Source organism: Camellia sinensis, chromosome 7 (genome assembly GCF_055761805.1).
Source record: "Camellia sinensis isolate YWXY chromosome 7, ASM5576180v1, whole genome shotgun sequence".
Taxonomy (NCBI): Eukaryota; Viridiplantae; Streptophyta; class Magnoliopsida; order Ericales; family Theaceae; genus Camellia; species Camellia sinensis.
Genome location: NC_138967.1, coordinates 190,787,215 through 190,804,120, shown reverse-complemented (window position 1 = coordinate 190,804,120; position 16,906 = coordinate 190,787,215). Strand labels below are relative to the sequence as shown.

The 16,906-nt window shown below is 32.2% G+C and overlaps 2 protein-coding genes across 2 annotated transcripts; one reads left to right on the top strand and one right to left on the bottom strand.

Annotated features, from left to right (window-relative positions):
• The first annotated feature begins 139 nt into the window (after positions 1-139).
• On the top strand, positions 140-3,957 carry LOC114305618 (F-box protein At3g07870). The gene is made up of 4 exons (XM_082880249.1): positions 140-1,324; positions 1,404-1,436; positions 3,531-3,593; positions 3,709-3,957. Exon 1 carries the CDS (start codon positions 285-287, stop codon positions 1,311-1,313), a length of 1,029 nt encoding a protein of 342 aa, XP_082736375.1. The 5' UTR covers positions 140-284; the 3' UTR covers positions 1,314-1,324; positions 1,404-1,436; positions 3,531-3,593; positions 3,709-3,957.
• Positions 3,958-4,901: 944 nt separating this feature from the next.
• LOC114310786 (pirin-like protein) lies at positions 4,902-10,542 on the bottom strand. The gene is made up of 6 exons (XM_082880248.1): positions 10,349-10,542; positions 9,911-9,960; positions 9,758-9,796; positions 9,624-9,652; positions 6,911-7,077; positions 4,902-5,549 (listed from the first exon to the last, which is right to left on the bottom strand). The coding sequence occupies exons 1-6, from the start codon at positions 10,447-10,449 to the stop codon at positions 5,078-5,080; spliced, it is 858 nt and encodes a 285-aa protein (XP_082736374.1). The 5' UTR covers positions 10,450-10,542; the 3' UTR covers positions 4,902-5,077.
• Between the last annotated feature and the right edge of the window lie 6,364 nt (positions 10,543-16,906).

The following is a 16,906-nucleotide window of genomic DNA, read 5'->3' as shown; positions in this document are numbered from 1 at the left end:
CTACCACCTCCACTCAACTCACCTACCACACACACTCACCTACTCCCCAATCCTCTCCTATATAATGAGTACCTCACCATCTGTAATTAACACATCAATCAATAAATCAATCAATAATACATCATTTTTAACACCACCACCACAAACCACCGCAACAACCATGTCCGACCTACCCAGACTCGTCATCACCGACGTCCTCTCCACTCACCATCAGAATCCTCTCTCGTTGCCGCTGCGTCTGCAAGCTCTGGCGCACCATAACCACCGAACCCATTTTCACTAAAATGCACCTCTCCCGAGCTTCCTCTCCGAGCCTCATCCTTCAAACCAAGACCCCCAAACACGGCCTCCCATTCGACCTCTACTTGGCCGAACCCACTACTTGCCACTCAAATGACGCCGTCACTACTATCTCCACCAAGTTCAACCGTTCCAACCTCGAGTTCGATCTCGTTGGGTCCATCAATGGCTTGCTCTGTTTATCCGAACCCTTGTACTACGACCCTGTTTACATCTGCAACCCCATTATCGGCGAGTATATGACTCTTCCCAAGTCCGAAATCGAAACTGGGTTCGATATTGTTTCTGGGTTCGGATTCGATCAGAGTACTGATCGATACAAGGTGATAAGAATGCTTTATGTTACTGTCAAAGACGACCCAACAACAACAAATGGTATGGTTTCGTTTAGGATGGAAGGAGAGATTTACACCGTTGGACGAAGTGGGGAATGGAGAAGGATCGGAGAGGTACCGTACCCACTTCGAGCGAGAGAATCGGAGGCGTATTTGAATGGGGTTCTTCACTGGTTGATGACTGATCAAGATATCGGAATTGAAACTTGTGAGTTCATTGGTGCTTTTGATGTTGCTAGTGAGGAATTTCGATCCCTTCCACCACCACAGACTCAATTCAGTTCAGAAAGCCGGACCTCTTTGCGGCGATTGAATTTGAATTTGGGGGTTTTGGGTGATGAATTATGCGTTTTCGACAATTATTTCAGTGATCGAATGGAGATATGGATGATGAAGGATTATGGGGTCCAGAGTTCTTGGACCAAACAGTACGTTATCAAGCGACCCAGGAGCTTGGAGGTGCAGCAGGATACGAGAGTCTATTTTAAACCATTGAAGCATACCCACAATGGTGAAATTCTGATGCTGTATGACTCTGTTGCCATTGTTTGTTACAACCCAGTTGGAAAAATTTTCTATCACCTCGGACTTTTTGGGCTTCCGGTTGCTACTAATGTCTGTAAAGCAATTGTTCATGTTGGAAGCCTAGTTTCACTTTGGAATGTTGCAGCTAATTAAGGTGAAAATAGGTAATCTGTTGATTTTTCCTTGGTCCATTCTGATTTACTGTTTTTCGCTTTTAACTATATCGTTGTATTCTTTGTGCAGCAGCAACACTGCTGTGGATAAAAGTGTAAAGAGGTAATAATGTAACATTTGTTAATTGCACTGTCTATAGTGTGGGAATGCCTAGTTTTATTTAAGTTTGAACACCATTTTTTTATGTTTTGCTTAGAGTTGATGTGGTCGATGAAAGTGCAGAGCGGTGAAATTCTTGTTCTATTATTTTACTAGAATTTTTTTGCTCACATGCCTAATTATGCTTTTGGGTATTTACCATGGTTGTCAGAATCTTATGATTTATGATTCGATATGAGTTGCAAGCAAAACGATTCGCTTTGTGTAGTTGAATCTTAATTTGAGTGAATCTCACGATTTACTACGATTCACTATAATTCAAGCGATTCAGCCTGTTTGCATAATGTATGAAATAGCATATTTTTTGTTAAAAACAAAAAAAAAAAGAAAGAAATGGTAGCGCTCAATTTATTGTATTGATATTTATTTCATTTTAAACATTGAAAGTGTATTTTATATGTATATACATATATAAAATTATAGATTATGCTAAGTAAAGTGAATCTTACGATTCATGATTTACTATTTTAGCAAAACGATTCACAATTTGACAACAATGGTATTTACTAAATATTCCTGTGTTATCGTTATAGTTCTTAATGTGTAGAAGTATTGCTCTTGAATAAGCCTCCTTGTTGTGTGTCCTCTGTGCAGATGGACATATGAGCCATGCGTACACTCTACGCTGTCTCTGAAATGTACAAAGTAATCGAACCATAATTGTATCTATATGATTTAGGACTCCCACAGTAGATGGATGTTTAAATCTTATGTTTGATTGCACGCACTGTACATTTTTTCTTTGAGTTGGCTTAATTAATCTCATGTTGAGCTATCACTGTCTGCTTTGATATTGTCTCTGAATGCTTTATGCTGGAATGCTTTGATGCAAGTGTAAAGAGGCTTTTAGGTCTCGTGTTCCATAAATTTGCTTTAAATCAATTCCATTTGTGTTTTTTTTTCTCCAACTAAATATGTCCTTTTACGCCTTTTGTTCTTTTTATTTTCTCTAGTGCTGTTTCCACTCGACATAAATATGCCCCTGTAGCATTTTCCTCTCATGCTCTATAAATGTTCCTTATCATTGTCACGTTTGTTTTGTTTAGTAATACCATATGTTCTGTTCCCTCTCTAATCATCTGCTTTAGATGAGAAACTGCCTTATTCAAAGTGTTAATTGTTTATTTACAAAATTGACCGACTTCCAAACTATAATTTTACTCTCTTCCTCTCTCAAAAGGTTCATTAATGTAATGAAACACGTCTAAAACTGTTGCATGTTAAAATCTATGGTTTGTTCCTAAACCATCCACTCTTAACTCTTAAGTAATATTACTTTCTACATTATCTCATAGTTCATAAAACTACTCAAATTGTCTAATTTAGCTTAAACATCATGTGATGCTTGCAACATAGAAAAAGAACCACTCTAATGTCAATGAATGTGATTTTTTTTGAAACATTTTTCCTATTTGATATTTGATTGTCTCTTCATCTGCACTATTATATAAAACATACGCCTGAGCTAGTGTAAAAGCTGTCACGTTTTTTACTTTTCCAAGAATACCCTTCCCACCTAATAATTATCACCCCTTCTCATCCTGTAACTGTCACATTCAATAACTGTTAGGATGATTTTTCTCCTTCATCAAACCCGTCTAAACTGTTAATCAGTTTTCCTCAATCATCAAACTATCCAAAAATTTAAATATAGAATTGCAAACGCTTGCATCCACCACTAGTAAAGTTATGATGTGCAAATGTACCTTGAACCAAAAACAAAAAAGGATAAGAAAAAGGTTATGTTGTAGATTAGTCATTTGCCTTCAACTCGTGGTGGTGCATAGCTTCCGAACACTTTCTGGCCCAATTCTCATGCTTTTGTTGTATTTAGCAGACTGATGTTTATCATATGAATGATAATTGTATTTAAATTTTAAATCATTTCTAGGTGTATCGGGCTTGTTTTTCTCACAATATGGTGGGAACTAGTTCAAAAATTAGTTTCACTTGCTTCAAATACCGAACTATGTTTTTGATGAGTTTAGTTTGAAAACTTCCGATTCCAACCTTACATTTTGGCTAAACATATTACAGCAGGAAGAACAGTGACATTCCATATGGGACATGGGACACTATCTTGTATCCAATTCCTACCCAGTTAAGTGTTTCAGTTTGTAATTTTATTCATATAAAACCAAGAAAAAGTCATTCATGTCAATTATAACAACCTTAATTGACCTTTTTGCTATTGTTTTCCCCCTACTATGAGCAGTGAGCCAAAACTGGACATCTGCAAGTGGTTAGCAGAGAAAGGAGTAGCTCTTCACATAGGTGGACTTGATCGCCCTTCAGTTCTGCGTTAGAGGTTGCTGCAGAAAATAGTGGATGTTTGGGTTTAATTCAGAGCTATGCTTTTAAGATCTTGCTATTTTGCTTTCACATCTAGGTACTTTAATTTCTGTTTTGGAGTTTTAATGCTGACTAAATACTCTTTCAATTCCATTATACTTTTACTTGTTCATTCATGTTGCTTCACATGTTTGTGATTTTTGAAGTAAGATGAGTATATTGGTAAAAATTAAATGCCAAAAAATATTTTTTGTGCAATTCGGACTTAATTCGGGTCAAGCTTGAACCTTGGGTTACAATTTGAGCTTGGGCGGGTCTATGCATTCAGTACAACTTGAGTTGGGCTTGGAATGCTTGAGTTGCACCCCTACAATACATGTCCCAATCCTTCACTTTTTGTCTTCTTTGTTTTAATTATATTTTGATCACTAAAATACCAATCATGTATCAATTTGATCTCTAATATTTTAATTGTGTCTTGAGGATCAAATTGACACAATCAAAACATCGGAAATCAGAAGGAAAGTTAATGTGCGAATGCCAAAATTATAGAACTATTTATATTATCAAAAATGATTGGTGGCCCTAAAAAATTTGCCCCTAATGCCCCTAATTTCTAATTTTGGAAACTGTTTTTTTTTTTCTTTCTTTTTTCCTTTTTTTTTTTTTTTTTTTTTTTACCTTAAACGGAATTTCGGGGCATTCGAGCCCCGAAACGTCGGGCCCTCAATCACTGCGCTTATATTATTCCAAATTTTAAAGGTCTGTATTTATTTGTCTATTATTTAGGGTATGCAAATCCAGTTTGGCTACTGCTTTTCTAATTATTTTTGGGTTGGTGGAGTTTTACAATTATTTTTTAATTTAAAATACAATTTATGTGTATTCAATCCAAAAATATTAATGACTGAATTATTATTTTTTAATTATAATTAAATTTAAAGAGATTGCGAATACACACAATCATATTATGCACAGTTAGAGCACAATTTTAACATTTTAACACTATTGTGTATTAAAATATAATATTAGCACAATTGAAGAAGCATGATACGCCAAAAATACCTAATTTAACTTGGAAAACTACCCTAGGTGGGAGAACTTTCTCATGAATAATGGCACACAAATAAAATGCATCATAATTCATCTTTAATCATTCATTAACTTACATTTCAATACATTGTCAACTCATTTTCCGTTCATCACTTGAAATCAAACAATTACCAAAATAAAAATTAAAAGTTAAAAAATGTCAACTAATATTCAGCAGGATCAATCATGGCTTCAGGTCTCTAATGCCTCACTTTCTCAAACTCATTACTATAATTCTCATAATCTTCAATTGTCCGATCAATCTCCTCTTGATTGTTCATCACAAACAGTCCAAACTGCACCACTGGTTCACCCAATGGCTCACCTCCAACCAACACAAACCTTAGTGGCTTCAATGACTTGTTCCAAGCTTCAAGCCCATCCCCAGAGCCCAGAAGAAGAAGATGGTGAGGCGTTACAAGCGACGATTTTGAGTTGCCAAAAATGCCCTCACCATCCAAAACATACACAAATGCATTCCATGAAATGGGTATTGGTTGATGAAGATGGGACCCTAGGTTGAGAGTGAAGTCCAAGTACATAGTGGGTGTTCTTGTGTATACTGGTGATTTGGTTCCTAAGGACTCACTGGCTATTACTCTAACCTTGACTCCATCTTTTGTAGCTTCTAGGATGTCCTTGCTTGAAATTTCTTGATACCTTGGCTCAATCCTGTGATTAAGCAAAATAGACAATGAATTTGAATGACTATGCAAACTTAATGGATTACGTTTCATTTTCTTCGTTTTCATTTTGTGTTTTTCGGAAACAAAAATAATAAAAAATTTGATAATACTCATTGATTTTATTTTTGTGCAAAAAATAGTTTTCAGGACTTTGAAATCAAGTTTTTTGTACCTAAAAGGTGAGGTTTTTTTTTGGATTTTTGTTCTTTACTTTTTTTGAGAACTCTTACGATTCATGGATGCACACAAAGAGGTTTCATCTCATCGGGTATAAAGAGAGACATTATTATGCACACCCTCTAAAATTAGGTACACAAAAAAGATGGGAATCATGAATCTGTCAAGAATTTTATTCCGAAAAATGATGTATGGTCTAGATTCAACACAGTAAGACTCACACTTGAAACAAATCTCAACCACATACTACTTTTCTGAATAAATTTTCCAAATTCATATCATTACTATCCCAAAACCACTAGACACATCCCTCCTCCTGTATAAAAATTCAACAATTCTTTAGGAAAATCCAATGTAACACCAGAATTAAAAGGTCCAGAGACCAATCATTATCAAGGAAGGCCTCTTTTTATTTTTTCGTGGGATTCAAATACAAAAGGCACATAGATATTGGGGGGGTTGGAAGCACACAGAATAATGTAAAAGCTTTTGGAAAACAATACTTACTATTAGAGATTAGGAAAATTTAGTCAAAACCCTTATATTAGATCCTCATTTGGTTAAAAAGATAATTTAATTTTTTTTTCCATAAATTCTCTACGGAGAAAACACATAATTGAGTAAAGATAAAGTAAAAATATATATATATATATATATATATTTCTTTTCTTAGATAACATTGTCAGAATAACATGTTACTGTGAATCAGAATAAAATATTACTATCAAACAAAGTAATATGTTACTGTCAAATAGAGTAATTATCAAACATAGTAACATGTTACTGTGAGATAGAGTAATATGTTACTGTCAAACAGAGTAATATATTACTGTTACAATTTACATCAATTTCAACAGTAATATATTTTTTTTAAAGAGTTTCATAGTCAATATGAATCTTATTTGATAGATCTTGATGAGAGAATTCTAAAAATATTAACTTTATTAAAAACCGACGTCTACAGCAAAATAAATTTAATATTTTGATAATAGTGATATTTGTTAGACTTTTCAAGAAAATTTTTTGTAGTTATTCTTAATACATTAAAATTTAATTACGAGAGAGTTTTGACCAAATCTTCCAAGATTATTAATTTTGGTTAATAATTAATTTTTGTGATTAGTCCTATTAATTACGAGAAAGCACTAGGATACATATAAACAGACTTACATTTTATGTTTGGAGGAGAGATTGATCCACAACTGCAGGCCCTTTTGAGTACCTTGGGATGCAGGCATCTCAGAGTGAACTATTCCTCTTCCAGCAGTCATCCATTGCAAATCTCCAGCTCCTATTGTCCCCTTGTGCCCCTCAAAATCTTCATGTGTCATAGCTCCCTATATACATATATATTCCAAACAATATAAAACTTCTTTTCAGTTTCAATTTAATTGGGTGAGTGAAGATTATGTCAATAACTACAACACAATGCATCTAACAAAGTCAACAATACTTTCAGATCAAAAAAATCAAATTTGGATTGTCTCCTGTAGGTGAGCACTCAAGGTCTACCTCGGTGATATAAACAGGTCACTTTTTAAAATTTACTAAATATATTCATGCAAAATATAAAGGTAGACAGCTTATTTTTTAAGATCTACAAAATATATTATAAAGATGATTAGACATCAATAATAACATGATCATATCACATTTGTGTTAAGAAATTAAACATCTATTATCAAAATTATACTTCTTATTCATTTGTTTAAAAGATAGATAGATATGATCTGATAATATAATTATTAATATCTAATTAATTTAATTTTTTTAATAAATAATCTTCTCAAAAAAACCCTATAAAATTAACAATTAGATCACTTAGATGACTCCACTAAACGTAACAACGCCTCCTATTGGGTGCCCAAAAAATATGAGTGCCCCATGTGACTGTGCTTAAGAGGGCATCAAACAATGGAGAACTTGTTTGGTACTTCTTGTTTTTTATGTTTTCATTTTCATATTCTAAAAGACAATAACAATGAAAAATTCAAAAATACTCATTATTTTTAGATCATATTTATTTTTGTACAAAAATAATTTTTAAAATTGAAAAAACAACACAAAAGGGCTTCATTAAAAATGATTTCTTAAAAATAAAATTCAAAAATAGTTTATCATACAAGTTATCCATGTCGTTGTCTATTTTTCCAAGAGAGAAAAAAAAAAAAAACAAAAAACAAAAACAAATTTGATGGCATCTTATAATATATTGTATATTTGAGCCTTAAAGTTCACTAAAAGACAAAATATATTGAAATAGTCCATAAAATAAAATATTGAATCTAACTCATAATTATTTTATTTTTTCTGTCATAATTATCAAATCAACTACTTAAAAAAAAAACAAACAAAAGCCAACTAACTTTCTTAATACAATTATTTTAATCAAGCTAAAATAATCAAAATATCAAATAACTGGCACCGTTTGGGAAAAACTAAAGTAAGTTTTTTTTGGCTATTTTAGCCACAAAAGACAAAATAAATTATTTTAGCTATAAAAAATAAAATATCACATCCAACTCATAATCATTACACTCTTCTCTCATAAAAAAAATTAAAAAAGTTAAAAAGCCAAAAAATCCTTCCAAAACCAAACTTTTTAACCCAAGTAAAAATAGTCAAAAAAAAATCAAAAAATTAAAAAGAGAACCCACTTTCCAAACCAAGCCTAAAATAGTTAACTTTTCAAATAAGGCGATAATGCCCCACTACTTCTCATATATTATTCCTTTTTCCTAACTAATAAACAATAATAATAAGATAAAGGTTATGCACCCTTTTGAGAGAGTTACACACACACACACACACACACACACACACACACACACATCAAACTGATTAATTTTATAGTTTGTTGACAGTGTATAAGTTAAACTTATTTTTATTAGATTTTATTAATATGTATTTTTTAAAATTTTATTTTTATGAAATTTTGTTAGTATGTGCGTTTCTTTCAACTTATTTTTTATTAGATTTTGTCATCGCATATATGTTAAGAAGATGAATAATATTATATGTACTAATTAATATATACATTAGTGTAATAACAGATGATGTGACATCATTTATATGGTTTTGGATACTTATAACTTGTATAATAAATATGGTCAATAATAATATTATAACATTAGTTTGTACATGAATGTATATATTAATTGATACATATAGTACTACCGTAAGAACAAAGCACATGTAATAAAAAATATATAATCATTTTAAGTCTTTTTAATATATTTTCTAAAAACACATGTTAACAAAAGTCATGAACTTTTCCAAACTTTGAGTTTTTTTTTTTTTTTTTTTTGGCCCGTTTAGACTTGACAATCCTAAATATTAAAACAAATTTTTTATTTATTTAAAATAAGCCTTCTAAATGAGTCCAAAGCAAATTCAAATCACTTTTAATTTTTATAAGTCTAAAAAGTTTTTTAAAAAATAATAACTCAAAATTGGAGGAAAAAAAAAGCATCACTAAAAATAAAAATAAACAAAAAATAATAATTATCCATAAATAATAATAAAAAATTATCTTTTGTGGTTATTGAAAAAAATATAATTTAATTTGTAAAAAGAAAAAAAAATGATGTCACAAGCTCTTCATATAAAAATAGTAGAAATGACAAGAAAAGAAATTTAAAAAATGGGTCTATCTTAAAAAGTGATGACCCAATGCACCATGCTCTCATTAATATGAAGTTGAGGTTCTTCCTAACTTCTATCCTGATTTATGTTAGGTTCCGTAAAAGCAGAGCACTATGAGAGAAGTTTCATTAGCTTGAAAAAAAGGAAGAAAAGTATAAAACACATAAATTGATCATAGAATTCGATCCAGTAAAAAATTATTAGAAAAAAATAATAATAATTGGTATTATATATGTACCTGCAACATGTATGTGACTGTTTCAAATCCTGTAAAATATGAAAAACAGAGCATCAGCAATCTTTTCTCAACTAAAAACAGAAACAAAAGAGAAAAAACAGAAACAAATAAGAGTTCAATAATCAAATTCAAACCTCTGTGTGGATGATCAGGAAACCCAGCAGGTGCAGAAACTGAAGCATTGTTAAAAAAATAAAAAAATATCAGAATTCAGACATTGAACAAATGTATGCGTTTATCATAAAGAAACAGAGTAAAACAGGGCAAAACAGAGAGACCCAACTCACCTGAGAATTCATCTAGAACAAGAAAAGGATCAAAGTACTTCAATTCAAACCTGAACAAAGAAAAAAAACCCATTTAGCCAAACAGGTTCAAACATTCAATGAAACATAATTCAAACACTCAATTCCAAATATATTAGCGGTTCATAATCGATTCACAACCCAATACTCCAACACTGTTACACCACGACCGAAATAGATAGTCTCTCAATACCGCGATTTAAAATCATGTTTAGTTTAATATTTAAATCTATTTTGTTTAAAAAAATTATCATTTCTAAATTAGTTTTTTGTAACTTTTGTCTGTTCTAAAAATTAGAACCTTATCAATAATTGTACTATAAAAAAAAAGTTAAATTCTCAAAAAAAAAAAAAATATTTTGGAACATAAGGGTAAATAAAAACAGATTGTAAAAATTAAACCAAACAGAATTATATTACCTTCCAATGCTTCGTCTAACAATGGCACCAACACCTTCATGTTGAGGCCTGGCTAGAAACTTTCTGACCACCAGACGAGGTTCTTCCACAACATTTGACATACTAGTATCTTTTTGTTTCTTTGGGTTTTGAAAATGCTTTATGTTGTATGTTTGTCAGTCTTTCTATAATCTGTATTTTGCAAATGTGAGAACCAAACCAAAATTTCAATTGATATTTATAGAGAGAGAGAGAGAGAGAGAGAGAGAGAGAGAGAGAGGTGTTTGCTGGTTGATTGGAGGGTCAAAGGGGAAATTGCCGGCGCCCATTGTAGGGACCCACATGAGGCAGTTTCCCTTGATACTTGTGGCTCTTTAAATTTTGGGTAGCAATGTGTGACGTCATCACAACGTTATGATGATGCCTCAAGTACACCCTTCAATCCCACCCTATGACACCCTTGCTTTTCATTTTAGGAAAAATAACAAATAAGAAAAAAAATTCTCAAAATAATTACATTTATAAAATTTATCACTGAAATGTAATTTTTTTAAAACTTGCACTGATTTTTTACTTTTTCTTAGTTTTAAGATTAATTACACTTATTTCTCTTAAAATTAAAAAAAAAAAATTTACAATCAGTTGCATACTTTGAACATTATTATATTAATTTTTCTTTTAATAAGATTCAAGTAACTAAAACTAATGTAGATGATAGATTTTATAATGAAATAAATAAAAATAAATATGCATTTTAGTAAATAAATAAATAAATGATGTACAACTAGCAAATTATTGATAAAAAAAATGACATAGCTATTATGTGAATTAAAACATTATAATGAATCAATGTTATTATATATCAAAAGTATGAAACTAACTGTATGTTTTTTCAAAGTTTAGAGGTAGTAAGTGTAATTTACCCTAATGTTAAACATCAAATCAATTTTTTTTTTATCACAATAAGTCATATCGATAAAATATATAATCTAAAGATTTAACTTAAAATAAAAATAAAATGATATTAAAATTATACACCTAAAATAATATAACTTTGTTTTAATTTTAAATACAAACCATTAGATTACTATAGCAAGACTATTACAAATAATCCTGATTTTTTAAACATTGAAACATTGAACTCGTATAGAATTATGGATAAGCTATTTTTACTCAATTTTGTTCAAAATATGCTTATTTCTTTGTCTTTATTATGTTGGAACAATCTTCCGTGTAAATAAATAAAATAAAAATTAAATCAAACAAAATAAATAAATAACGTACCAAATTTATTTATCGAACCAAATTTAAAAATAAAAGACCAAGTCGAGTGTGTGACACTTTGTCTTTAAGACAGATTCGCCCCGCTACGGTGCTTACGGTTGAGTGGCGTCTATCTCCCAGGATACAATGATCTTCACAAATTTGTAGTAGCACTTCAAAGAGATTTATCCGGCGAACTAGAACCTTATGTTCTATAACTCTCTGAAATTTTTCCTAAAATAATATGAAAAATAAAGGACGTAAGAGAGCAAAATGAAGGCAAGGAAAATGAATTTTCGGAATCAATCAAAATTGGAATGGGGCTGCCTTTATATAGGCTTTGTTGGCACCTATTCAATTTGAATAGAAAAGGTATGAAGAAGGGATATAACCCTTCCTTTAAAACAAAGAGACACAATGAAAGGTTTGCACCCTTTCATGCAAATGGAGGTTTGACCGTTTCTATATAGAAAACAAAAAGACACCATGAAAGATTATACCATTTCATTCAAAATGGAGTTTATTTCAATTTACAACTACCTCTTTATAAATTTTCTAACAATCCCCCACATGAATAAAATTGACAGAGAGAAAATGCAACAACATGATCTAAAAACAGAGAGTACATAAATTGGTAATATTCTGTAAAGTATAGGTAGCTTTTGGTTTTGAACCTTCCTTTGTGAGACACTATCAGATTTGCTAGCTAACCAGTGAACATGATGTCTTGAACTGTTCAGCCATTTGTGTAAACCAAGACAATAGAACTCACACAGTATATTCCCAGACACAGTTTAGTTCTCACTATTGTATTCATTTTGGCCCTGAACAACCTAGTCTTTCATGAGTGCTCTAGAGAATTGTAGCCCTTCACAAATCTTATAGAACCGGCCCAGTTCACATTCACATAGGTGATTCTTATGAAAAGTATCCTGCCATACTTCACTAGGTTTACCTAGATATAAAAATCATTAAAATTTTACTTAACCTAAAACACTGCAGATATCACTTATTTCATCATAGAAATGGGTAGGAGTTGAACTCCCCAGTGATCCTTCTGAGTCATTCACAACTCGGTTGTCCCTTTGAACCTAAATCTTGGGATCTCCAGTCAACTAGGTTGGGTTGCCATAGTGATAACTCTTATTTAATAGGCTTTAGTCTCATTTCTCTCGATGAATTCTTAACTAACTCTCTTGTTAATCCTTTGGTTAGTGGATCTGCTATGTTGTCTTAGACTTAACATATTCTATGGAAATAATTTCATTAGAGAGTAGTTGTCTTACGGTGTTATGTCGACGACGAATATATCGAGACTTACCGTTATACATATGACTCTATGCTCTATCTATTACAGATTTGACTATCGCATTGTATGCATATAGCAGGCACCGGTTTTGGCCATATTGGAATATCTTCAAGGAAGTGGCGAAGCCATTATGTTTCTTCTCCAGCTTTGTCTAAAGCTATGAATTTTGATTTCATAGTAGACCTAGCAATGCAAGTCTGTTTGGAAGATTTCCAAGATACAACCGCCCCACCAAGAGTAAAGACATACCCACTGGTGGACTTTGAGTCTCTAGCATCCGATATCCAATTTGCATCACAGTAACCTTCAAGTACTACTGGATATCTAGTATAATTCAGTCCAATGTTACGAGTAAATCGAAGATATCTTAGAACCCTTATAATTGCTTTCCAGTGTTCTACTCCTAGATTACTCGTATATCTACTTAATTTACTTACTGCATAAGCTATATCTGGGCGAGTGCAGTTCATCAAGTACATTAAGCTTCCAATAATTTGGGCATACTCTAATTGAGAAATACTTTCTTGTACATTCTTAGATAGAAACAAATTAACATCTACAAGTGTTCTAGCAAGATGATCATCATCTTTGCTGAATTTGTCAAGTATTTTCTCTATGTAATGAGATTGTGACAAAGCATAACCTTCGATGTTTTGGTAATTTTCATACCAAGAATTACATCAGCAATGCCCATGTCCTTCATGTCAAAATGTTTATTCAACATTTTCTTATAAGTTTTAATCATATCATTATTACTACCTATGATGAACATATCATCTACATAAAGGCATACAATGGCATAACCTTTGTTTGTGTTTTTAATATAAACACATTTGTTACACTCATTAATTTTGAATCCATTTGACATCATTGCTTTGTCAAATTTCTCATGTCATTGCTTTGACGCTTGTTTTAAACCATATAATGATTTAACCAATTTACACACTTTCTTTTCTTTTCCTGGAACTGAAAAACCTTCTGGTTGTTCCATGTAAATTTCTTCATCTAACTCACCATTTAAGAAAGCGGTTTTCACATCCATTTGATGAGTTTCTAGATTGTATAGAGATGCAATGGCAATTAACATTCTAATTGATGTTAATTTAGTAACCGGTGAGTATGTGTCAAAGTAATCAAGACCTTCTTTTTGTCTAAAACCTTTGATCACAAGTCTTGCCTTGTATTTGTCAATTGATCCATCTGTTTTCATTTTCCTTTTGAAAATCAACTTGTACCCAAGAGGTTTACAACCTGGTGGCAAATCTACCAATTCCCAAATGTGATTTTGCAAGATGGATTCAACTTCACTATTGACAGTTTATTTCCATAAAGGAGCTTCAGGACTGGACATAGCGTCTTTAAAAGTTAAAGGCTCATTTTCTAACAAATATGTTAGAAAATCTGGACTAAAAGATTTTGAGGTTCTAGCACGTTTACTACGCCTAGGTTCCTCTTCCTCATTTTGATCTAACTCTTGTTCTTGATCCTGACTAGTAACAGCATCATGAGATCTCTTTTGGTTACTAGTCTCTTGTTTAGTCTTATTTGGAAATACATGTTCAAAGAATGATGCATTTCGATACTCAATAATAGTATTTACATGCATTTCGGTATGTTCTGATTTGCGAATCAAAACCCGATATGAACTACTATTCTTAGCATAACCAATGAAAATGCAATCAATGATCTTAGGACCTATCTTAGTCTTTTTAGGACTAGGAATAGCCACTTTAGCCAAACACCCCCACACTTTTAAGTATTTGTAGGATGGTACTCTTCAATGTCATAATTCATAAGGTGTTTGATTCACTTTCTTTCGGGGTACTTTATTAAGTATATAATTACCAGAAAGTATTGCTTCCCCCCACAAGTTCTGAGGTAATCCAAAACTTATTAACATGACATTCATCATTTCTTTTAAAGTCCTATTTTTCCTTTCAGCAATTCCATTTTGCTGAGGTGAGTAAGGAGCAGTGGTTTGATGAATTATTCCATGTTCTTTACAAAATTCACCAAAAGGTGATTCATATTCACCACCTCTATCACTTCTAAGTTTCTTGATTTTCTTACCAAGTTGATTTTCAACTTCATTCTTATATTGAATGAAAGTTTTCAAAGTTTCATCCTTGGTTCGAATTAAATAAACATAACTATATCTAGTATAGTCATCTATAAAAGTGATAAAATACTTTTTCCCACCTATAGTTTGAATTGATTTAAAATCACAAATGTCACTATGAATTAGTTCAAGTGGTTCCGTACTTCTTTCAATTGAATGAAAAGGAGTTTTAGATAATTTTGCCTCAACGCAATTTCACATTTATGATTTGAATCAATGTCAAATTTAGGTAAACATTCCATATTAATTAATCTACACAAAGATCCATAATTAACATGTCCTAGTCTACCATGCTATAAATTTGAAGACTCAAGCAAGTAAGAAGAAGATGTATTATTATTAATAACTGAGGGTACAACGGTTATTACATTTAACTTGAAAAGGCCATCAGACATGTAACCTTTTCCAACATACATCCCATTTTTTGTAAGTACAAATTTATCACTCTCAAATACTAGCCTAAACCCATTCTTACTTAACAGAGATCCGGAAACAAGATTATTGCGAATATCCAGTACATGCAGCACATTGTTGAGAGTGAGTTCCTTTCTTGATGTCATCTTGAGAACAATATTTCCTTGTCCTTCAACTTTGGAAGTTGAGGAGTTGCCCATAAAAAGTTGTTCACCATTGTCCACTGTAGAATAAGATGTGAACATCTTTTTGTCGGCACAAATATGGTGAGTAGCATCAGTGTCCACCCACCATTCTTTAGGATTTCCGACAAGATTTGCCTCGGAAACAACTGCAGAAAGATTGATGTCATCGACACCATTGGAAATATTATCCACTTCGGTCATATGGGCTTGAGCAGGCTTCTTGCTTGTTCTCCTTTTGCTATTACCTTTGCTACGGCAATCTTTGGCCCGATGTCCCTCTTTGTCACAAATGTAACATTTGCCATTAAACTTGTACTTTTTATTTTCCCCCTTTAGAGCCTTGTGATGAACTTTCTCCAGAAGACTTTCGTTTCTTGGTTTTTGAAGCATGTTCCACCACATTTGCCTTAGACTCCATAGGATGCTTACCAGCCAGCTTTTTAGAATTGCGATTGTCCTCCTCAATCCTTAAACGCACAATTAATTCGTCCATAGAAATTTCTTTGTGCTTGTGTTTGAGGTAGTTCTTAAATTCCTTCTAGCCTTTTGGTAATTTTTCAATTAAGGCTGCGACTTGGAAAGATTCACTGAGAGACATGCCTTCTGCGTGAATGTCATGTAGAATGAGTTAGAAATCTTGAGCTTGGCTAATCACAGTTTTTGAATCAACCATTACAAAATCCAGGAATCTGCCAACTATAAATTTCTTTGAGCCGGCATCTTCCGTTTTGTACTTTTTCTCCAACGATTCCCAAAGTTCCTTTGCTGTCTTGATTGGACTGTAGACGTTGTATAATGTGTTGTCAAGTTCGTTTAAGATGTAATTCCGGCAAAGGAAATCGGCATGTTTCCAGGCATCAACCGCAGCAACCACTCGCCGGTCGGTTTCATCCTCTTTCAAGATAGGAGCATCTTCACGGAGGAAACGAGTCAAGTTCAGAGTTGTAAGATAGAACAACATTTTATGTTGCCATCTTTTAAAGTCAGTTCCTGAGAACTTCTCTAGCTTCTCTCCATGATTTATTGGCACTGTCACCACTGGAGAAGGGGTTGGTGCAAATGCAGCCACCACAGTAGTATTTGTTTCGGCATTAGTTTCAGTAGCCATCAATTCTAATTTATAAAACAAAATTATAATTAGAATTTACACTACACAGAAAATTAAACCAAATTCACAGAATTACATTCTGTAAAAATAAAAGAAAGAAGAATGTAACTTTTATTTTCCAATTAATTTGAAAATAAAATAAAATAAAATTTTATTTAACCAAATTAATTCCACATAGAAA